This window comes from Phaseolus vulgaris, chromosome 10 (genome assembly GCF_000499845.2).
Source record: "Phaseolus vulgaris cultivar G19833 chromosome 10, P. vulgaris v2.0, whole genome shotgun sequence".
Classification (NCBI taxonomy): Eukaryota; Viridiplantae; Streptophyta; class Magnoliopsida; order Fabales; family Fabaceae; genus Phaseolus; species Phaseolus vulgaris.
In genome coordinates this window covers 34,117,817-34,143,710 of record NC_023750.2, presented here as the reverse complement: position 1 = coordinate 34,143,710, position 25,894 = coordinate 34,117,817, and the positions used below count along the sequence as shown (strand labels likewise).

Below are 25,894 nucleotides of genomic sequence, written 5' to 3'. Positions count from 1 at the left end.
AAGTGTAGCATGACTTTTGTGTTAAAGCTAATTTATGGTTATGATTTCGTTGTCCAATTCGTTAAAAATTATGATATGCTAATTGTAACAGAAGAACAAATAGACTTTATTATGAAGACGTGGCTATAATGCATATTCATAAGAATTCTGAACATTAAATTTTTCATTAAACTTGCTTTATCAAATCACCCAATAGAAGGAGCAAGTGAATAAAAAAACACCATCATATTCTCAATATAGCAAGAGCTTTCCTTTTCGAGAACACTATGTAGATATAATATACACATTTTAACCTTTTGGATTTTAACTTTTTGAATGTTTATGTTATGACCATTACCATTATTGAGACAAAGACAATTTTGCTATTTGGAATGGAAATGCATTTTTTCATGGATAATTATATCATTGGATAATGGAGAATATTTTATTTTAAGAAATGTTATTTTCGTTGAAATAATGTTTTCATATTTTACTCTCTTTTTTTATCAGTAAAGAATAAATAAAATAAAATGAGGTACTTCAGGGGTACCCCAACCCTTATACAAAAACCAAAAACAAGTTTTCTTGCACCAGCAAGTATCCACCAGACCTTACATGACAATACCCAAAAACACGTATAAAATATCAGATACAGAGATCCCCAACCCTCAACCCTATGTTGAAACACGCCCTTAAAACAGGCATAAAATCCAACAGCTAAAGAAGATCTTTACTAGCATTCTGACTACGTCAAACTCAATGCCAAAGACAACAATCGAACCTGCAAAAGAGAGCATAACCAGAAAATCCTACACAAAACACCAGCAACTTCCAATCGCAACCTAAGACACTCACATCAATCCATCCATGCCAAGAAAACCTGCACAGAACAAACCACAACTTCCAAACCTGGGTATAAACATTAGATAGGAACAACAAATCAATCTTTCAAATACCTCATACAACAATGGGGTTCCAAGCACCAGTCTGAGAGAAAGTAGCCAGCTTTTCTTTTACCGTGATCCAAGACCAAGTCTTTCTTTGTACCACAGTGAAAACCTTTTTTTTTATCCCAATAGGGTTACAAATTACTCTGTGGAATATGAGAAATCATATTTACACAACAAATAGGATTAACAACAAATTTCAATCTTAATTCTAAGTGTGAACTTGCGATGAATGTTGGGAGAAACAATGATGTGGATATACCTTCATATGGAAATAATGGGACTGGAAGACAAAGGTAGCAACATAGAAGTGCTTATGATATTAAGAGGAAAAAATTGACAAAGGAAAAAAAGCTCAACAAACAATTTGGTGTAATTGTACACAATTAAAAATTACTTCAAATAGATATCCATAATACCTTCTCACATAAGGAAGAAGTTGGATCAAGAGATACATAACAAGTTTCCAACTAATTTTGTTTTCCCAATGTGTAAGGTATAGTCATGTTCATTAGGCACCTAGATGTTGCTTTACCAAGTTGATAACATTGAACACTTATAGATTTCAAGATAGTTATATTATGGTTACTTCTTGTTTACTTACACATATCGACACATTGAACTAAACATTCCAATTTATGTTAATGAATTATGTGAGATTTGACTCTAAATCATACCATCTAAACAAAGAGATTGTTTATTGGATTGTGAATCTAGTGATGTTAAGACTAAATGGTCATATACTAGTGTTATGATTAGATTATCGTCTGATGTCTTAAATAAGAAAAATCAGTATTATCCATGGAACAAAATGCGTAGGTCATGGATTACCCATGAAACAAAATTCATTGGTAATGTGGATGTAAGTAATTTGTGTCCGTGAGTAACTGAATTTACTTACGAATTCAGATTTGTGGATAATATTTTGTAGGTAATGTTGAATTTACCTTCAGATTTAGATTCGAGGGTAATATCCGTAAGTAATGATAAATTTACCTATAGATTTAGATCTATAGGTAATAATCTATTGGTAAATTTAATTTTTTTGTAGTGTTTTTAAGTGTGTCACTACAACAATTATTAATTTAGGCAACAACATAAAATTGTGGTCAAAAGCATAAAAATCATGGCCTAAGGTTTAGGAAACGATTGTTTAGCCGAGGTCGAGGTGAGCGTGGTCGTTTGTAATAGGCCACAATTTTTATAAAGACAACAATTTAAAAAGCGTTTCTTAAAGTATTAACAAAAACAACAATACAAATTTTTTAATTTTAGAGTAATTACTCATACAAAAGTTCAGGATGGAAATAATAAGTATTGAAGGATAATGTATATTGAAATAGAAGTGACCCAACAAAAAAATCTCACATATTTCAATGGATGTGTTCAAACTACATAATCAAAAAATTTGTTTTAAACTATAATGATAATGATCAAGTCTCCAAAATTAAAATTACAAACTTAGTTAAAAAACATAATGTATTATTTCTTTACTACATACCAATAAGTTCATTCTTCTTCAAGATTGTCTTCATAGTCTTCATTGCCTTCAAGCTGCAAAAAATACATAAATATATACTAATTAAATCTAATTCAAACAAAATAAATATAGCAACTACCAAAATATAATTATATAAATAATCAATAACATGTCTCAATCAAATTCATTAAACTTTGATGTAACACTAGACAATTGCATGTATGTGTTTACAACACAACATCAAGAGTACCACATATTTCAATCCATACCACTAAACTTATTAACATGATTGAAATTCCAATGTGGTTATGTATGTGTTTATATCTCTATGATCCAAGCAAAAAAAAAAAAAAAACAACTTAAGGATAAAACAGTGACTTTTAGATGTACTCCTCCGACATTACAAATCAAAGCAATTTCATGTGTAACTTGAAAACATTTCTCAAAGCCCAATAAACAATTTTCAATTATATATACCTATTCATAATAAGGATCATGGGTGGATGCAGATGAATGTAAACCCCACTCCACTACTTTCTTTAGTTAAAACATGTGTCATCATATTATTTATGTCATCTTCCACTGAATCTAAATTTTGTTGCTTTACCACAAATTTTATCATTGCCTCTAGATTTTCAATTTTCTTCACCATGCCACTTATTTCATTTGCATGTTCTTTTCTTATAGCAAAACTTTCTTCCTTTTCTTAAATGTTGATGGTGTCATAGTCTTTTCATAACAACATACTCTCCCAGGTTTCTCTTTCCCAAATATTGATTGAAATGCTTGTTTCTCAGATTCACTTTAGTTTTCTGTAGAATCTTGAAGCTTAGTCTAATGAAAGAGAATGAATTTTAATTATTAAAAAGAATATATTTATATGTACTTCATAAATATTTGTAAACTTACAATGATATTATATGTTTCTTCATCCATTTCTTTTCCTCTTCGGCCTTTTCGACGTTGACGAATTGTAATAAATATTTTAGCTTGGATAACTTTTTCTCCTACCTTTTTCTTGGCACGCTACAAAAATTACATATTAAAAAACAATAACAAAAAGTTAATAGGATGTTTTTGTATTGGATTTAAAATATTGAGACATAATTAGAAGTATCTTACTAATTCAACATCAATTCTAGCAAAATTGGTTGGTCTCATGCGATGAATGTACTTTTGTTATGCCTTATTTGCAACATTTTACTCATTAATGCTCTACATTGTAATAATATAAAAATAACAATGAAGGTAGATAGTAATGCAATTTTAAAGTAATAAGACATTAAATTATCTAACCTTGATAGTGCTAGTGTTCCAATATTTCAACAATTGTTTGAAATGATCTTCATAAATGAATAATGGACGATGTTTGAGGCGATCATTCAATATGGAGTACTTTAAAAAGTTTATTTTTCTTGATAAAACTCTTGTAACGTCTTCATGCATCATTTATGTAAGTAAATATCGCTTTCTCTCCTTTATCACTAATGATGAACATTTCCTATGAAAAGAGTATTAGAATGATTGTATTTCCATAAATATTTAATCATTAAATCAATATAAATTTATTTTTCATACCATAACATATGCCCATATACAAGCCTTGTTATCTTTGTCATTGAGCAAAACTTTGAAATTTGTGTAAATCAAGGGACAAAAGGAAGAATTTCTAGCTATCGTGCCAAGGAAATAACTTAAGTCAGTTACAATCTTGTCAGTGGGAGCAATTGGTTCCCCATCAATGTCTAAGATAACTTCTGGACGCTCTCGAGTATATCTTCCATGTATTGCTAAGCATTGAGTTTGTCCTCGCGTTTTTTTCATTACTTGTTCTTATTTCTTCTTCCAATTTTATATGAGTTAATCAGAAGTTAAGTTACAAAACTTGACTTGGAGCTAGCAAGTTGAATTCTTGGAGGAATTACTAGTATGTGTGTTGGTGAGAGAAGATGGGAACAAATAAAGGAATCTGAATGGTAGAGTAGACTTGCAATACCTACTATATATCATACTAACTCAATTATTGCAATAATTAAATATAGTTGAATTGAGTCAAATTTTAAAAAATAATTTAATTTAATTAAGGTAAAATCATTATTAAAATAGAATTTTTTAAAGGTGATGCACTAAATTTATCAATAAGGATTAGTTAAAAAAAAATCTAGGTCCATGAATCCAAATATTTCCAGCACACTTTTAACCATTAAATAAACAAAATAGTAAACATGCTTTGAATATTTAAAATGAGAAATGAGTTAAGTTTCACTACAAAAAAATTTGTATTTGGTGGCGGTTATTAAAAATGCCACAATTTTCTGTATAATATGACAGCTTCATAACCGCCATAATTATCCTCTGAAATGTGGCAATTAGAACCACCATAATTATCCTTCGAAATAAAACTTTTCCCGCATTTAGTTCCCTCCATATAATTCCCACACAATTCCCAAAATTTATTCCCTAAAACCTTTGAAATCTCTCTTCTCTCTGCCACTTACCGTCTTCTCCCCGCCGCTTTTCGCCTTCTCTCTGCCACATCCACCATCTTCTCTGCAATTCATCGTCTTCTCTCTGCCAGTCACCATTTTCTCTCTAGCACATCCACCGTCGGCTCCATTTGCGCTAGAGCTTTTCAAAACAACCTTGTTTTCTCTCTCTTGTTTTACTTTCCACTTTCCATCATCTTTGCAAGTCCCTCGTTCGCTTCCTACATTTCCCATACTTCCTCAAATTTTTTATTTCCCAAAACCCTATTCTCATCTTCATTCCATGATTCTCCCAAATTTCCAAAAATCCTTTGAAAACCTATTCCCAAAATCCTTTGTTTCTTTGTTTTTCCCAATCTCCAAATTTCTTCTTCGTTTAACCTAGCCATCACCTGCACCTTCACAGAGTAAACCCTAAATCTCATTTTCTTTTCTTATACACTCTTCATTCCCGTCATAGAAAGGAGAGGGAAGAGAATGAAGTTCAAACCTAGGGTTTCTTTTAGTCGGTATTCACGGCAAGGCGCATTTCACGACACCGCCAAAGACCCTGACACCCCCGATGACCTCAAATTGGTGCATTAGCATTTTCAATTTGTTTGATATTTTTGTGAAATCTCGTTTTCGCACTAAGATTTTTTTATGCAATTTCCTTCCCTCTCTTTACAGACTGAAGAAAAGTTTGTTTTCAAGCCCAATGATCTTACCTCCAACAACAAAGCTCGATGTGTTGTTAAGAATTATGAAGAGTATTTTTTAACTTTTTGTTTTCGTATTTTCTTTCCTTAAACTGGTTGTGTATATGAACTCTTATTGAATTTTTTGGAAGTTACTGGCCTCTTAAAGTTATTGAATTCACAATATCTTAGTGTTTTCACTGATACAACATATGCATTACTTTTGATTGTCATTTTTTTTTTGCTATGTTGGAAAAATATTTAGGTCTTAAACATAGTAAATAGGGATCAGGCTTACCCTTAGGACTAGGGAACGTTTCATCACAAGAATGGAATGTATTTGTGCAACTTCTCATAACTCATTTGCTCGCATCATCTAGGATCAATTCCACGTATTCATTTACTTATTTCTATTTAAAAAATGTTGCTGTATTTATATGTGTGTACACTCACACATATAGATACACACATATACATACACACATATACATATATACATACATATATATGTATGTATAAAGAGAGAGAGTTAGAGAATTTTGTTTAAACTTTATGTACTTTGTTCAATACATGATCTCAGTGTGTTTGATCTCACCGTTCAATAAAACATTTTTTTTCTTGCTCTTTGTTTCTATTGTTATTTCTTTCTCTTGTTCTTTTTTTCATTGTTGTGTACCCAACAATTGACTTTGTCCATGAGAATAAGAAACAAATAAAGTTAATAAAATAAAAAATTGAGACATAACTACCAAGTTTGATATTGAGAAGTTCTCTAGTGATAATGACTTGGGTTATCGAGGATCAAGTTGGAAGTTATTTTTGATACAACAAGTTTGTGCTAATTTGATAAAGGCTAACATGAACATGTCACCTTCTATGTCATAGAAAGAGAATACTAACATGATCAATAAAGTCAAAAGTGTCATAATTATGTGCGTTGAAGATAAGGTACTAAGAAAAGTTACAGAGGAGATAATTGCTACAATAATATGGATAAGCTTGAGTCATTGTATATCATGAAATTTTTGGCACATTTTGTTTGAAGTGACAATCATATTAGTTCAAGATGACATAATCAAGAGCAACAATGGAGCAAATGACAAATTTTAACAAGATTTTGAATAATCTTGAGAACATTGAAGTGAAGATCGAAGATGAAGATACGACATTACAACTTTTAAATGCTTTGTTTAATATTTTTTTAGCATTTCAAGGATCTTTTGTTGTCCAAGAATGAACAAATGATTACTCCGGAAGAAGTTCAGACCTCAATTAGGACTAAGGAGTTTCAAAAGTTTTAAAGTCTAAGGTAAATGATAATAAGGTGGACTTAAATGTTTCAAAGTTGAAGATAAGAAGAAGAAGAGGGTTGTAATGTCTCATTTAATACTAATATACTAGTATATATATATATATATATTAAAAAAATGAAACATTACATTCTCAAAATAGTGTATACAATATTAAACAAAAGGGAAATAAAAGTAAAACCCTAGCTTTGTTATGATTTACCATGGGCACTTATAACCTCATCTACTCCCACATTAGGTATAGCCACACCTATGAATGACACATATCATGTATCACATACAATATACAACACAATGTATATTATACATTAATAATCAAATAACTTATCATATAGGCATCATGCATTAATCATACATATATAACATAAACAATTGATATAACATATAAACATTATCAGTACCATCAATTAGGTGTCGTTTGAGTGAGTTGTTTTAGCTTAAGTGACCTTGCTTCCTACAACCAAGGAAAACTTCCTTACTTGAGTGGGCTCATATTGTTGAGCTAGACAACTCCAATAGTAGAATGTGCTAAGAATAATATGACCAAGTTCAAGAGAGGAGGTGGATTGAACTAGTAAAACACTTTCAAAAAACTTTTAAAACCTTTGTTTAGTTAGATAGAAATTCTATATTAAATCAACAAATTAAGGAGTTTTAGTATGCCATTTTAACATATCTATATGATATTGTCCTTTACGCATCTATACAATATTTCAAGCACCAAATCTTACACCATCAATATTTTCCTTTTACTAAAACACCTAAAGAGAAATAAAAGATGAAATCCTTAGTAGAGAATGAATGACTTATGCAAATCTAGGTAGACTTGATCATCTAACTCTTCAAACATATATACTCTAACAACACAACAAGATCCTAATTATCTTTAGAATCTAGAGAGAGTTCATAGAACTAAATTTTCAAAGAGATAAAATTCTAATGAAATAAAGAATGAACATTTATGGCCTATTTATAAATTTTCAATTCTTTACCTTAGGTCTTACATTTTTCTTAACAACAAAATTTTCATCCTTCAAAATTCACGTACCATTGAAAAGGCAAGGATAAGACTCTTTTATTTTATCTTCTAACTTATGTGTAGAATCATCCACTTTCAAGTCCCACAACATTTTAATCACACTAATGCCATTACATTTGAGTCGTCTTGTCAAATAATCTTTGACTTTCACCATAAGATAAATCTTTTTTTATATGAACCTCATTAATTAGGTTAAAAAAATAGGACATGAATCTAGTATGTATGTTTCTCACTATTTATGGTAAAGGAGTAACAAAATCCATAAAAATGTTATCTTACTTTTACACTAGTATATCTAATTGTTGTAACATGTCACGTGGTCTTTGGCACTCTACCTTTGACTTTTAACAAATCAGAGAAGATGATAAATATCTTGATACATATTTATTTATATTTGACCACCAAAAATATTGTTTTAAAATCTGATACATTTTAGTTATCCCATAATTAATACTCAACTTAATTTTTTTGACATTCATCAACAATAATTCTTTTCAACCATTCATTAGTAAACACACATATTCTTACTTTTGAACTATAGTATCTCATCAAACCCAATAAATTAATCCCTAACAAATCTTTGGCATGTCTAAAATTAAACCCTAAACCCTAAATCATTAATCATAACCAACATATTGCAACTAATATGGTCAAATATAAATTATACATTCAAACTCATATTTCTAAAAGTTTCAATCAAACTTAAATTTTTAACCATTGTAGAAGACATCTAAATTATTTTTTGACTCATTAATTAACAATTACATTAGCCTTTCATTGATTGTAGAATTCCTTCTAAACTGGTAGAAAAAACCAGTTATTACATTATATAACTTGTAATTTATCATTGTAAACCTATTTATTTTGAATTGGTAAAAAAAGTTGGTTCTTGCATTTGATTAATATATTTTATTTGTTTTTAGGTATTTACATTGAACATTATTAAGTTATGAATATCTTCATATAGGCTTAGTAAAAAATATATGTATTAAAAAAATTCCTTAAAATCAAACTATGATTTTGATATAAAAAAATAATATACCTGGAAAAAAGAAACTATGATCTTTGACTTTATGTTGAAGAATAAATAAAGTTCGATGGATGTTTCCAATTCCTAACTATTTAATGTTTATATTGAATATAATTAACTTATTTCTATATTTTTAAAATCTAACTAAAAAGTATTATCATTTATTATCAATAATTAATTCATTAAAGGCATAAGCTATGGTTTTAATTTTCTATTGAAGAATAAACAAAGTGCGATTGATATAAGCTCATAGGGTTGCCAAAAAGCCGTTTTATTTCATAGCCAATGCTCTAACTTTTATTGACTTACTCTAAGTCTTTACCTAAATAACACATAATTAATTTCATTTAATATGATTTTTTTGAGAGAGATTCGTTCTAATTTAAACACCATTATACAAAAGAAAAAATTCAACCGTATTCGAAATTTCTATATTTTCTTTAATAACGTGATTACGACATTTACCAAATATGTAAGATTCTAATTTGTTGGGTAACGATGCAAGTGGATGATCCTATCATTATTGATAAAATTTAGACAAAAACACTCACTTGAAAATAAATAAATTATTTGAGCTAATTGAATTATTTAAAAGTATCTAATAATTAAGATTTAAAAAATAAAATAGTTTAATCGTTCAATCATTCTCATTTTTTAATTAATAATTAGTTCGTTAAATGTTCTTTATTAAAGAGATATAAACGCAGAGGAATTTTAACAAAGTGAAAGAGATGGGACGAGATAGATTTCAATTTGAATGGAAAGTAGAAATATCTGTATTATAGGTTAAAGTTATTTTTTTTTATTACATAATTTGAAAAATATTTTTTAAAAAAAACTTCTAAATTACATAATTCGAAGTTAATTTTAAATTTTAGATAATTTGGATGACTTAAATAATCTTAATTGTTTTTTTTTCACTACAAGAAAATCATTAAATAAAAACTAATTTTAGACAAAATAATTAGTTGCTATATTGACTAAATTAGATATCATTTTAGAAACTAGAAAAATTATTGGTTTTTAAATTAGTTTCTATTATTAATAAATAATTTTTAAATTGATATCTAATTAGCTATCAAGGTTTTTTATATCAAATTTAGAAATTATTTATCAATAATAGAAACTAATTTAAAAACCAATTTTCTTTTTTCTAAAATATTTTTAATTTAATCAATATAACAACTAATTATTTTTAATTATTAAAAATTAATTTCTATTTAATAACTTTCTAGTAGTGTTTCAAAACTATTCACTTTCAATAAAAAAAATTATCACTAACAACATTGTCGTCTCCTCGTTGTTATGACTTTTGAATTATGGAAACTGATTTTTTTTTTCATAAAAAATGATTTTGTAAATTGTACAATTCAGAAATGAGAAAATAAATCTTAATTTTCATACTTATAAGAGTGTAGATGAAATGTATTGAGATGCATGAAGAAATGTCCCTCTTGTATCCTTCTTTTAATGGAGAATACTAGTAGAAAAAAAATAATAACTTATTAAAATACTTAAATTTCAAATAAATTTGTAACAATTTAAGTAATGATTTTTATTAGTTAGATAAGTTTTATATTAAAACCCTTTATCCTTTGCATTTATCTTTTCTAAGAAAATCTGGGTGAAAAATATTAGACAAAATTTCAAAAGATACATTTATCACACAATAATATAAAAGTTTAATTAGAATGAAATATCAACATATTTTTTACATTGTCGTATAATTATAAATTATCATTTGATTAAAAATTGTAGATTATGATAATAGATATTTTAAAATGTACATCTCCTCAGTTTCAATTAAATGTTAATATAAAAAATTATGTTAAATATATTCAATTGATATTTAAAAGGATTTTTTTACATTAAAAGTAATGCATAACTTAAAAGATTTTATAAGAATATTACGACTTCTTAAAAACTTGTATGAATTAGATTTTATAATTTAAAATTTAAAAGATTAGAATATTTTTTATGAACTTACAAATTCATATACAATTTAATGAGTACAACTTATTAGACTTCTTTCAACTTCAATTCTTTTCTGAGTTTTTCTTTTATTTTTTGGAGTAGCATTTATTTTTATTTAAATAGATCATCTCTCTCCATTTGTTGCTATTTTGAGAGGGAAAATAATCTTATATATTCTACTATTAAGTTTTGTTGTTATTTTTGTTGTTATGTGTAATGTACATTAGTCCATAATATCACCTTGACACCATCTCCGACCTTTTTACTAATCTCATTTTCAGATCATCTTATCTAACTATCTTTTTCATATATTATTCCTAACTTTTTTTCACCAAATTGAGTAAATAACCTCATTCCACTAAGTGTTTTCTTGTATGTTTCGCCTCTATTTTTCAAGGAATGTTTTATTAAATGATAATAAATGTTTAATTCCTAGATAATGCTTCTGTGATCAAGTAGTGTTGTCCCAACGTACCACTACCATAAAATCATAAAATAGAAATTAAATTTAAAAATAAAAAATAATTAGTCATTATATTAATTAAATTAAATATTATTTTATAAATTAAAAAATTATTGGTATCTAAAGTGGTTTTTATTATTAATAAAAATGTATAAAATAGTTTCTACATTGGTATCTCAATTAGCTATCAAGATTTTAGTTTACTAATATTTTAGATTTTAAATTAGTGTCTATAAGACTAATTGTAAGAACACTTTTTTAAAAACAAAACAAAAACCCTCTGCACCTGCACACATTTTTTTTCCTTTCTTCCTTATCTCCCTTTCTCTCTCTACCAACTTCTCTTCTCTCCCTTCTCTCTTAATTTCTCACCTCATACCTCATCTATTTTAGAATCTCATCGTACCACGTTGTAGCTAAGAAGTTAAGGAACTGTTCCGTCCGGTTGACTGGGACGTCTTCGTACGCGACCTCAGATCGTCAGCTAGGGACTCCTTCCCACTGGTTACCTGTGGATTCCTGCAAAAAGAGGACAAAAGGGCGCCCTAGCGGCCGTTTGCACTCCGACGCTCAAGTCAGCCAGCAAGAAACACCAAAACTGTGCACCTCCGTCTCTGAGCACCGCGTATGGCACTCTGAAGGTCTTAAAAATGGATTGTGTATTGTGTGTATATTCTCGTTCTGGCAAACAATCTTTCCCTAGTCCCTTGTGCGTAACCTCAGGGCTCGAGCAAGCAACTAGAGTGTCTCTGGAAAATTTGCCAAAAGTTCGAACCCCGTTCCCAACATTCTCAGCGCTATTTAAACTACCCAAGCATTTAAAGCGCCTTAAAGCGCTTTTAATCACAAATGTAACGCACTCAATCAGTGTGTCTAATTAGAAAACGTAGCGCATTTAAGACGTTGAAACGCTTGGGAGCCTTTATAGTACCTTAAACGCTCGAAACAAAAACTGTACTAAATGACTTTAATTACCTGGTACCTGACTAAAGGGTGTTTCTATTATGAACCGGCTGTCGTACACGTGGAGGGCCTCACGACGCCATGACCCCATCTGGGGGCGTTTCTGCCCAGCTGGGGACGTTTCTACGTGTGAGTCCTCCTGCCTGGGAGTGCTACTGCGCAAGGGGTGACTTTTTGGGTGCCAACTCATGCCCCCAAGCCTCTAGTCACTCACTGTGAGAGCGTATCTACCTTCCTCTCGTGCCCTGTGCCTGGCTGCCCCCGGGCGTGACCCCTCTCCTGGGTCGTATCTATCCCAAGGGCGTTTCTGGACGACAGGGGCACTTCACGAGGCAGGTTGCTCTATACTGGCGCTATTTCTATGGCCTTGAAGCCACCTTTCTCTTCTCTTTATTATTGTTCCCTGGTTATCCAGGGTTTGGGGCCTTCCCACGGCGTCGCCCCCTCCATGGTCTTTCCTACCCATGGGTATCGGGGAGCAGCGCTGTGGTCACCTTGCCCTTGTGCCATTCCATCTTGGCGACACCCAGTTGGGCGGCGCCCTATCTCGGCGACGCCCTGCTAGGCGACGCCTTACCTTGGCGACGCTTTCTCTTGGCGAGGCCTGTATTTGGCGTCACCTCCACCTAGGCGATGCCTTACGTTGACTTTGACCTTGACTTTGTCAACGCCCGGGTACGGGACGGTACAGGAACATTTCTACCTGATCAGATTTTCAAACAGAGTAAGTTCATTTTTACTCTAAATATCCTTTGTTCTCTGTTTTTCTTTAGGAATTAGTCATCAATATTGGTGGGGTCAGTTGAGAAGTTTAACCCTTTCAACTTATTCTACTATATACTGAATTTTTATTATGTTTGGATAACTTGCATTAGGCCCGTAAATCTTGAAGTTTATCCAGACTATGGGGAATAAAATTCTAAAAGTTGCTTGGAAAGGAAGCAATTGAGGTAAGGGAAGCTAAATTTAATTTTTAATAGAACCCTAGGCTAGAAGATCTGGATGTGGAAGGGACGTGGTCCCAATATTCAATTTCTCTTGCAGGGATGTTGTGTGTTTAAATATATTGGGTTGTTTGTTTATATGTAATTTAAATTTGTGGAAATATTAGGTTTTGATGATTTAGTATTAAAGTGTTATTTTTTTATGTCAAATAGACTTTTGAATATTGTGGATCACTTTTTGAATGATATTGTATGACAGAATGGTATGGAATTGAATTCATACATTTGGGATAATGTATGGATTGATGTTTGTTGTGTATTAAGTATTGATGCCTATGTGGTAATAGAGATCTCCGAGCTTCACTGATGATCTAAGTCACATAGACTAAGATATCAGGTGGTAAGAAGCTGATGGGGGAGTTCATGCACACCGTGACATATGAGATGCACGGCTTGGGTTGTATTGAACTTACTCTGATCCTTTCTGTTGGATTCGCTAGTAATCTTTGGATCAGATGTTAGTCTCTGGTAGGACTTACTTAATACGGGTCTTCCGGAAGACGTTGTTTGTTGAATATTCTAGATGTGTAGATCCATGTGAGATCTATGTGATTGTTTTATTGTTGAGATTTGAAGAAAATTGAATAATTTGATAAATTAATCATGTAATTTGGTTTTATCTTTTGATTTAATTGTGTATATTATAAAATTCTATTTTTACTAGCTTACCCTTGCTTTTCTTGTTGTGTTTAAACTGCGATGATTGTACTATGTACACGAGTAGATGACCATACAGGTGCAGGAGATCCTTAGAGGTTTCAGAGTATTGTTTTGAGTTATGGATATGTAAATATTTGTATTTTTATAAATCCTAATCATGTACTAGGAATGTTTTGACAAACTCCAAGTTTGTATAGAAACTGGTAGAACTTTGATTGTAATAGTTATATGTAAATTATGGGGTGCTACACTAATAAAGACTAAGACTAACTTAGAATTTAAAGTAATAAGTAACTAAAACCTTGGTAACTAAAAACAGAGAGGCAAGAAGCATTTTGGGTCACTTTTCCAAGCCTTTTCACACATTTGAATGTTCATATGCAAACAGCGACACACATGGAGCTTATGGAATAGATAAGGAACACATATGCATTAGGTTCACCATTTCTACTGAATTTCAAAGGAGAAACATATGATATTTAAATTTGAATTTTCCTTAATTTTAAACTCACGACTATTTATATAACCTTCATACACTTGTAATTTCAACTTCATCCTATCTACTGCAATTTTGTTTTTACCTTCCTTATAGAATCTCTTCGAGAAAAAATTATGTACTTCATTATTCATTTGCGAAGGGTTATGCACCTAGTTCCCTTCTACATGCAACCTTGTTATTTTGTTTTTACTCCTTTTCCAAGTGAGAAAATTTACAGTTAATATCATCTTCTTTAACAATCTTGTTTTGTTTTCTGGTTATTTTAATCATTTCTAATTCAAATTTTCTCTTGACTTAAATTTTGCATCTCTTTTATTTTTTTTCCATATCATTAAGTTTCTTTGTTTTATCTTGGTGTTTTTGTGAATATAATTGAAGTCTCCTAGTATACACCATAAAGATCATGTACTACTTTCTTTCCTCTCCCTCAATTCTCAACTTTTTTCATATGATGAACAAATATTTACCAACACAACATTCCTCCTATTGTCCTTCCAAATTCCTTCAAAGCCCACATATCTCAATCCCAAGAATGATAATGTAACTTCAAATACCTTTGAATCTCCTAAACATAGTAACCAACAACAAAATCTCATAAACATAGTACTCTTTTCCAAGTACACCACCCTACCTCATTTTCACCCACAAGAGAAAAAATCATTTTCCAACATCCTCATTGATGGCAGAGCCCCTAGCCACACATAACCACATAGATGAAGACCTAAAGGTTGTTTATGGATTTATTTGCAAATATGGGTCTAATTGGGGTTTTATTTATTTTAGTAATCCCAATTAAAAGGATAACTCTAGGATGAAAGAATGTACAAACATATCCAAGAAGACCTTCAACTCATCAAAACATAAACTAGAGTTTTGGTCAGAAAAACACAAGAAGACTAAGTTTCGACTGACTAGTTAACATTATTTTTGGGCCAAGCTTTAGCTTAAATAAATTGTATAAAGTTATATAGGATTTCATGAGTCATGTATTGGGCCTATTAGCATAAAATAATTGGACCAAATATTTGGGCCAAGTAGCATATGTTTTTGGGCTTGTATTTGGGCCAATAGTAAAATAGGTATAGTTAAGGTTAAAAGTGACTAATTAGGGTAATAATTGAGCTTCTTTTAGCCCAATGTAACCCTAAGACGTCTAGGGTATATTAGAGGATGAAAATTACCTTGGCATGGAGCACATGAAAATCCACATGGCAACCTAGGAGTGGAGAGGATTTAGCATGTAAGGTGTAAGCTAAACATGGAAAGCATGAGTCCACATGACACCTTCTCATTAGAGAATTTTATTTTGAATTTTCAAATTTTGGCTCCAAAATGTTCAGCCCTCTCTTCTATCAATTGAGGTGCTTGGCTCACAAATTAATAAGATCAATTTTAGAGTGTTATGCTGCCAAGTTGCTAGCTTTTGCACTCTCTTGTCTAAATCTCTCTAGGTTAGACACCTTTGGTCTTCTCCTTCACCTCTCACTAGTGCAGAAACATAAAACAAATGCGGTTGTTTTGAATTTATAAATGCGGCTTTATAACCGCATTTGATCAACACGCACTTGTAAATCAAGAAATATAAATGCGGCTATATAGCCGCATTTATAAATACCATTTACAAGTGCGGTTATTTGCTTTAACCGCACTTGTATATGCCGAATCATTAAAAAAATTAAAAATTTTAAAACATCGTCAATCTTGTGTGAAGCCAAGATTGATGAAGAGTCACGGGAGCAAACAACGGTGGCGGCAGCAGAAGCGACGACGGACAGGGAAGCAACAACGGAACAAACCAAAAAATCCACAAGAAACCACGAAGACAATGAAAGAGTGCTTCGAGACCACCAATGCAAGGAAAAAAACATATATAAGAAAAACGAAAAACATTTATGCATATATTTGTGAAGATGAAGAGGAAAAAAGAGAGTTCAAGAAACTTACATTGCACAAATGGAATGCAGATGCAGTAGAAGGAGACGAACTCAGAGTGCGAACGCGAAACGAAGGCAAAAACGAGAAATAAAGTTTGAAATTGTGTGTGGCGCGCTTCAAAATTTAGGGTAAAAAAGGATTTACGAATGCGGTTAAAGGTAAAACCGCATTCGTAAATCAAAGAATTTTGATTTACGAATGCGGTTATTCAAATAACCACATTCGTAAATCAAGCGCTTTGATTTACAAGTGCGGTTATACAAATAACCGCATTCGTAAATCAAAATAATTTCAAAAATGCCACCGCGTTTTTTTCAAAAGCGGGTAGCGCAAAAGCCGCACTAAATAAAGCGTATCCTTTTCTTCTTTTTGCACTAGTGTCTCCAGGTGATATGACCCAACCAATCACTCTCCCTACTCCTCATGTACCTTCAAGGAATCCATAGCTTCATTGGAGCCATCCTTGTTCCATTTCTTCCATCAAGCTTTTGCCCAATCCTCTAAAAAATTCAATAAATCAATTCAGAATAAAGATACACATCATCACCCATTCCATGTCTCTTGCATACACAACACTTGGACCCTTTATTTTTACATTAATTGTTTTATATATCTTCATTTAACCTCTCCCAAAACCCTGACATTAAACAAAAATATTCTCATTTATCCACCGAGTGAATCTCCCTCTTATTTTGAGATCTTATCTTTCATTCTTTTCCCATTATATCCTTTTTTTTTTCCATTGGACAAATGATCCTTCATAGATTTCTCCTTACTTTCTCCTTCCCAAACACAATATCTTTGCTCAAATATCACAATTTTACTAGCTTTAAGGACATCATCTTTCAATTAGAATAGTTTGTTATAACTAACAATATTAAATGAAATGCATGTCTCAAAGTTCTTTTACTACTAGTTGAGTAGTTCCCTTGATGCATGAGTAATTTTACTTTTATAAGTTTGGAAAATTATGTAAATCAAAATTCATTTCACTAAAAATTAGTGTTGATATTATGATACAAAAATAATATACATGAACAACAAAATAAAGTAAAAAAAATGAAAAATAGTATCAAAATGACAAAAATAAATGAGAAAAACGCAAACTCATAAGTAAGAAGATGAAACAAATACATATTTAAAGAACTATCACACTTCATTTAAACACTCTACAAATCAATCGTAAATAATGAGTTCAGGTGCATAACTATTTTCTTATTTTATTTATCTTTTTTATGTAAATAGAAAAGTCCTTCAACAAAATTGTTTCATGAAATAGTGTTTATACACAAAGTCAACCACATTTACAAAAATCCTAGCATTGAAATATGCATGATTTTGAATATGAGATAGATTCTTTTTTCATCTTTTAAAATCTCTATTGAATATTACTTCATTTTGTTATCTTTTAAAAAAATTCTGGTCATCCTAATTAACTATCATATGGTAATCTTAATTAACTATCATACAATATTTAAAATTCTCAATTAAATATTATAAGCTTATATATATATATATATATATAAATGAATAGATGGCATGGCAATTAATGAAACGTGATTTATAAGGAGGTTTGCATCTCTTCTTGAAGTCGTTTTCATTGAAAATTTTCATCCAATTAATTTTTTTAATGACAAACTTTAAACGTAAGTACAGTTGCAATGAAAACTTTAAAAATATACTATTAAATGTTCGTTCTTAAGAAGTCAGGTACGGTCAAGTTTATACTGTATTTATATATTATGTAGTTGTATAAGATTATTTTGAATTAACTTTCTATATACTTATTTTTTATTCAAATCATTTTTTTATCATACCTCACATAGGACCCTTGGACCAGTTTCTATAGAACTAATTAAAATTCATTAATACAGTATGTTTAACATAATTATATTATAGAATAATATAACTCTGAAATTAACTCTTTTATTTATTCTAATTTATATCAACGTTAGAGGTTCATTAGTATATCAAATAAGATAAAGTCACGCTAGTATTTATTATTTTCACCTAATTTATACTTAATTTTAACTTAATCATTAGAATACCTTTTGCACTATACTACCTACACTAATAAAAAAAAATCGAAGATTTTGTGTGGCATAAGGGAGGATAGAGACTTTTCCGAACTTTCTAAAAACAATTTTGAATTTAAAAAAAAAAATTATAAAATATTTAAATGAACTAAATACCTTTTTAAATATACTCTAATAATTGCTAAGTATAATATTCATAAAATTATGATTCGTGTCAAGTGTGGAGTGCCTTATTTGTAGTTGTACAGCTATATACCAACGTATGGATTGAACATACGATAATTTTGTACGTTTGTTTTGTCTCCATTATATTTTTGTCTGTGTCCGATGTTGGAAAACAAAGCTCACCCATGCAAACTTTTCTTTCCTTAAACATTGGCTTTGTGGTTGAGCGTTGCAGAAGAGGAAGCATTCATGTCAAACGCAGATCAAGCTCGTACTTTATTTGGAATTTCTCTCTCTCAGAGACCCAAATGGCAACAATTCTTCATTTGCTCTTCCGGCTTCTTCTTTGGATACCTTGTTAACGGCATATGTGAGGTATGTATATGCATAGACACACTTACCTGGTATTTGCTTCAATATATATGTGGTTTGAAACTGCAAAACCAGAATAAGCCATGGTCTTTCATATATTCTTGTTGCATACATCTACTTCCTTTGTTTTTTCATAACAAGGTAATTACTAGTAACTACTAACTGGCTAGAAGATTAGTTATGTTTTTGCTCCAATAATTTTCTGTCTTTTGTTTTTATTGCTTTTATTTGTGCTTCAATTGGACACTTTCTGTAAGTAAAACCAGACAATCATCCGGATAAATATGTAACTTTTTTTCCTTTTTTGTTTGATGCCTCTGAATATTTTGCAAGTTTCTGTATGTGCAAGTTATCCTTGAAATGATTTAGTATTTGATATTGATTCTCGCTCTTATGCTGAGTTTCAGGAATATGTGTATAACAGGCTTCATTTTAGGTAAATTTTGATAACCTTGGAACTCTTTTTATTGATTAGTATCTTTTCTTTGTGATGAAATAGTTGATGCTTGACTTGGTTTGTTTCAGCTATGGTTGGTACTTTACATTTATTCAAGGAATTGTTTACTTGTTGCTGATTTATCTCTACGGCTTCACAAGCAAGCAAATGGTGAACCCATGGAAAACTTATGTGAAGCTTTCTGCTGTGCTTATGGGGTCCCAAGGCCTAACAAAGGGATCTTTGGCTTTTCTGAACTACCCTGCACAAATCATGTTCAAATCCACAAAGGCAAGTGACAAAAAGGCACAAGGGAAAAAAAAAATCAGAGTTGTGCTTTATGACTCAGTCCCTTGAACTGTGTTAATTTAGAATATTGGAATTAATGTAATGAGAATCAACTTTGTTACTTCAGGTTCTTCCAGTGATGCTGATGGGATCCTTCATACCAGGTCTAAGAAGGAAATATCCAGTTCATGAATATGTATCTGCTGTTCTTCTGGTGATTGGCTTGATCATGTTCACACTAGCAGATGCACAAACATCACCCGATTTCAGTGTCATTGGTGTTCTCATGATATCTGGTGCTTTGATCATGGACTCCTTCTCGGGAAATCTGCAAGAAGCAATCTTTAAAGTAAACCCTCAGACCACACAGGTGATTTAATTTCTGTGATATTCCACATACTAATGCCATCCATTTGTAAAATGTGTGACTATTTAGTTGCATATATTAGCATAATAGATGATTTTCTTGTTCCTTGTTAATACTCAGATGGAGATGCTTTTCTGCTCTACTCTGGTGGGTTTGCCTTTGTTAATCCCTCCCATGCTTTTTACAGGAGAGTTATTCCAAGCATGGACTTCATGTTCACAGGTGAATTTGAAAATTGGAATAACTTTCTCCTTTTTCCATACTTGACTTTTGCTTATTTCTTCATAAAGTCATCTTATCCTTTTCTTGCAGAATCTGTATGTGTATGGAGTCTTAGTGTTTGAAGCAATGGCCACATTTATTGGCCAAATTTCTGTGCTGTCACTCATTGCCCTTTTTGGAGCTGCCACTACAGCCATGGTAAATTAGTCTCACAAGTTTTCCTAGTTCCCTTATGTTTGTTTGGAATTGGGACCATTATATGACTCTAACATTAATTACTCTCTTATGTCACCATAACTTGATAAAACATAAGAAAAGCACCATAGTGTTTTACTTAAACATTATAAAATTATCAGTGCTTAAAACATCTTGTAACTAAACATTCAAAATTGGAACTGAAATTTGATTTGGAGCAAGATAAGAACAGCACCATAGTATTTTAATCAAATATTAAACCCTTTATGTGCTCTTAAGTGAGTTTTTTTCTTCCTTGAATTTCATGACAGATAACAACTGCTAGAAAGGCAGTGACACTGCTGCTATCATACCTCATATTTACCAAACCAATGACAGAACAACATGCTGTTGGACTTCTACTCATAGCTATGGGGATTTCATTGAAGATATATCTTGATGACAAATCTAACAAAAAGACCTCAAATTCTTCTCCTATTGTCAATATTCAAAAACCTCCTGAGCGCAAAGAATTTACAGCACAGTCTTATTATGCAGGAGAAGATGAAGAAAGGAGACGATTTGTCTAACACTTTCAGATACAATTTGATCATGAAGTGCATAAAACTATAACTTGATGTCAAGTTAGAATGTTTTATATATTTGAACACTCTTTACAATAAGCTACTAGAATTCAACAAGGAATGAATGGCTGGTGAGGGGGCTTATGTAGTTGTATGAAGTCATTAGGGGCTTATGTAGTTGTATGAAGTCATTGCTAATTATTGGAAAAACACAAGTTACATTGTTTTTATACTCTAACATTTTACCTTAAGATTCATGAAGAAGCTTACGAAAGTAGATTAAATAAAGCTTATAAACGTTTTAGTATAGATATCTCTAGAATTGTTGTTTTGAAAAATGGTCCTTGGAACTCAAGGATGGCCTTCAATGTGATTTCCTTTTACTTCCAAAATTTAGTTCATCTTTAACCTCCATTAAAGTTTTATCAAATGAAGTTCTAATCTAAACATCCCATTGAAAGTATCAGAACCCAGCTAGATTTGGGGGTTCGCTTGGACAAGAAAGCAAGCAATGGAGACAAATGTGGTTATAAATGATCGTCTGATTACAAAAAAAAAAAGAGCTATTTGTATGAAAGTTGTTGTCTTGAACAATATCATATTTTATTGCTTACACATATTTTTGAGAATGTTAATCAAACTTTTGCGCTGCATTGATTGTTGCAGGTGGCTAGAGTGTTATGTGAGGGAACACCAAACTTTTGGGTGAATGCTGATTTAATACAGGGAAGAGTGACAGAGGAATGATAGGGGTGTATATGGGAAAAAGTTATTAGTGTTGAGATGCATGTTTCCTTTCCTTGTTTGGTTTTTATAGTAATAACAACTCAACAATATTTTTAAATATTTGGTTTAGGAGGACATGCGAATAGTACAAGAACAAGAGTAGATATTTGGTCCTGTGATGGTTCTCATGAAGTTTATTAAAATAAACACATAATATAACTAAATAGTTATATTTCTTTTTCGGTTCTTACCATGTTTTTTTTTTGGCTAATCACTTGAGTGGGATGTGAAATAGATAACTTGGTGCAATTTATTTTTTATAATAATTTAGTTTGGTTTTGCAAGCATATTTTGACATAATGAATATAGGTATGTGACCATCCTTTCATTGGCTCAACTTTTCTAATGGTAACAGATAACAAATAAAAATTAGTCTTTACTCCTTAATGGTTAATTGGATCCTTTATTAGTTAGGTTATGTGCTTTATGTTGGAACACTTACATGTATTAGTTAGGTGACCAACAACTTTATTCTCGAATTGATGTGGTTTATTGCACTTTAAATCACATCTCTACTTACTTTCTATTGTGATAGTAAATTCACCCTTCTTGGAATGTTTTCTTAAATGTGTTTTGTATATCACATTATATTCATGTTCTTTTATTAGGAATGAATAAATATTTGCCAATAAAAAATAAAAATGAATAAATAAAGAGCTATTTTAAAAGGGTAAATTGTTGGTGGTCATTTACTAATGAATTAGTACATTCAGTGTGTCAGTGGATTTTTTTTTTTTAAAGATTTAACCCGTTAAACATTTTTATTATTTGTCACTCATTTTTTTAATATACGTATCATGTTTGGAAAATTTATGAAAGTAACGGGATTTCAAAACCGTCGAAAATAACGGGGTTTCCAAACTGTCGAGAATAATAGGGGTTTTCACACCATCGGGAACAATGGGGGTTTTCAAATCGTCAAAAAGAGCGAGAGTTTCAAAGAATCATCAAATTTTCAGGAGTTTGTAAAAAACGTCGATAATCCGTTAGTGACGTTGAATCTTTTAAGGAAAAAACAAACCGCGAATAATGTACTTAATGGGGTTAAAACCACCAAAAACGCTAAATATAACCCGTTAAAAATATTTTTTCTTATAATGTAATATGAGCCCATAAAATAATAAGTATTACTTCTAAGATTATAAAAATAATATTTTAAATTTGTAATAATAGTATATTAAAATTATATTATGAATATTAAGAATAATAATAGTTTCACAGAGAAATTATTGTAATTATGGAACATACATTTTTTAAAGTAATGAATCGTACGAAAATGAAATTAATATTCATAATATAATTTTAATACATTATTACAAGTTTAACATATAATTTTTACATGTACGCATTTTAAATTAATATTTATTATTTTATTAATTGAGATTATAATATCACTACAAGAAAATTATTAAAGATCTATTAATTAAGAGATTAAAAATAATTAATTATTATATTAACTAAATAAAATATTATTTTAAAAATTAAAAATTATTAATAATAAAATAATTTGTATTATTAATAAAAATTTATAATAAAACTATATGCAATATTTTAGTAACTAATAATTGTAAAAATATATTTATTTAGTTAAAGATAATGTTTTTAGTCTTTATGTAATTGAAAACTATTTTTTAATTTATAAACTATATACTTTTTAGTCAATACGAATAAAAAAATTAAAAATTAATGTTTTGGTTTTTAATTATAGTATCATTAAATACTTAAAATTTTAGTCATTATTAATTAATTCTTTTAAAATTATAAACTAATCTTTTTTCTGAATATGATCTCCATGTGTGGTATTCCTAAATTTCCAAAACTAAGTATGCATTTGGAGGTTATATTGACCAAAAGCTATATATTATTATGTTTACAGTTTAATTAATGGTTTTGTATATGTGAAAAGTAACTGGAGAATGTGAAAAGGATATTCTAACAGGGCCACGTGTCAAAAGGGGAGTAGCTTGGTGACATATATTAATAAACTATAGTTTATGAAATAAATAAGATATAGATATGTACCATATTAATTAATTGCAATAGGCAACAATTTTAATAAGTTTCTGAGGTGGTTATTGTTATTATAGGCATGCAGAGAACTATTTATAGTATCCTTAGTCATTAATGTTTTTGCATGTTTAGCTGCAACAGCTGCTATTCTATTTTCTTCATCAAGATATTCTAATGAGAAGCATTTTAAATAGCACAACTACTTAATCATTAATCTTTATCAAAATAATTTTCTTATACTATTCTATATATTTTTAAATTTTAATTTCTAATATTTTTTGTTTTAAATTTTTCGCCGTGATGGAGAAATAAATATTTCTGCAGTTTATTTATCATGAATGTTGTTGGAATTATTTTTATTCTTTTATGGATATTTGAGATATCAAATTTTATCAATTTATTCGTTTTATAACTATTGTAAATATATATAGTAATTATTCAAATTCTGACTAGCTTTGCAACTTTCACATACATTTACCAACCAAAAGCTTATTTTTTTATTTTATTTTAAGTTTGATTGTAAATATTTAGAATATAATATAAAGTTAATAGTAAAATATATAATATAATCACTTAAACTAAAAAATATAATTTTAAGTTTTATTGTAAATATTTAGAATATAATATAAAGTTAATAGTAAAATATATAATATAATCACTTAAACTAAAAAAATATAAGTAAGAATTTGTAAGACATTAAAATTAATGTTAAATCTAAAAGGCACTTTTGTCCCAAGGAGGTGGAGTTCACTTTAGGAGTGCATTTTGTTTATTGTTTAATGTATTTTATTTAAGCATGTTAGGGTTCTCATTTAATTGTGAATCTCTAATTCATGTTACACGGTCTAATAATAATTAGATTGTTTGAAATTAGACACTTTAATCCTCCTTAATTATAATTGTCTAACTCAAGTTTGACACTCTAATCCTCATTTAATTATGAATAGAAAACTGTTGTTAGATAATCTAATGATAATTAGACTTTCTGAGTATTAGATACTTTAATCATCATTTAGTTCTGATTGTCTAACTCATGTTAGAGTTAATTGTCATTGTCTAACTCATGTTAAACGATCTAATAATAACTACATTGTCTAAGAATTAGACATTTTAATCCTCCTTACTTACAATGTTTAATTCTTATTTAATTAAAAATGAAAAAATGATAATTACATTGTCTAGGTGTTATGTATTTTAATATTTCATTGTGACGGTCTAACTCATGTTATAATTTATTTCAAACATGTTAAATAATGATTACTTTAACATATTTATCTCTCTATATATAATCAATATCTTATATAATTTATTTTTTTATATAACATAAATTATAAATTAATAATAATAAATTAAGTATGAAAATAACTATGTATTTTTTTCACATTTTTTTTATAATAATGTAGTATGAAAAGGTTATATCTTTTATTATTTTCGTAAAAATTCAATTAAATAAATAATTAGGTTTTTAATGACAATTAAATCAAATAAATACTTTGAAATTATCATGTTATTCATGCAATAATATTATTAGTTAGGTTACTTTTTTAACTTTATGCGAAATTCTTCTTAAATACATTATTAAATCTTTTGAAATTGCACATCTCTCACTCATCATATCAATATATCTCTAATTATACTATTCATATATTCATATGACATGTCACCAATCACAAAATATATAAATAGTAACCAAAAATAAAATTTAATTAAAATTTAAAAGCTACAATTTTTTAAAAACACACTAATCTCATAAAATATCTCATTATATTTTATATTTTTTTTTATCCTCCAACCCAGTTTTATATTTTGTTTTTCAATAATAAATACGCGAAAGTTAAACCTACACAAACAAAAATAAATAATTATTTACTTAGGTCAACTAAACATTCATACACTTATTATAAATTTAAATTTAATTTAAAAATAAATTTAACTAGGTTAAACTTTCTTAATCTTAATATTTTATTAGTATTTATATTACCTTTAAAAAAATCTACCGTGGAGTTAA

General features: G+C 29.7%; 1 protein-coding gene across 2 annotated transcripts; it reads left to right on the top strand.

The window, feature by feature from the left end:
- The first annotated feature begins 18,754 nt into the window (after nucleotides 1-18,754).
- On the top strand, nucleotides 18,755-21,341 carry LOC137819570 (UDP-galactose/UDP-glucose transporter 4-like). 2 transcript variants are annotated; one of them, XM_068623455.1, is made up of 7 exons: nucleotides 18,755-19,022; nucleotides 19,427-19,455; nucleotides 19,545-19,746; nucleotides 19,871-20,092; nucleotides 20,231-20,332; nucleotides 20,423-20,530; nucleotides 20,839-21,341. In XM_068623455.1, the coding sequence occupies exons 1-7, from the start codon at nucleotides 18,897-18,899 to the stop codon at nucleotides 21,094-21,096; spliced, it is 1,047 nt and encodes a 348-aa protein (XP_068479556.1). In that variant the 5' UTR covers nucleotides 18,755-18,896; the 3' UTR covers nucleotides 21,097-21,341. The 2 variants fall into 2 exon arrangements, with proteins under 2 accessions (XP_068479556.1, XP_068479555.1); XM_068623454.1 differs by having other exon boundaries at nucleotides 19,871-20,113.
- The last annotated feature ends 4,553 nt before the right edge of the window (nucleotides 21,342-25,894 follow it).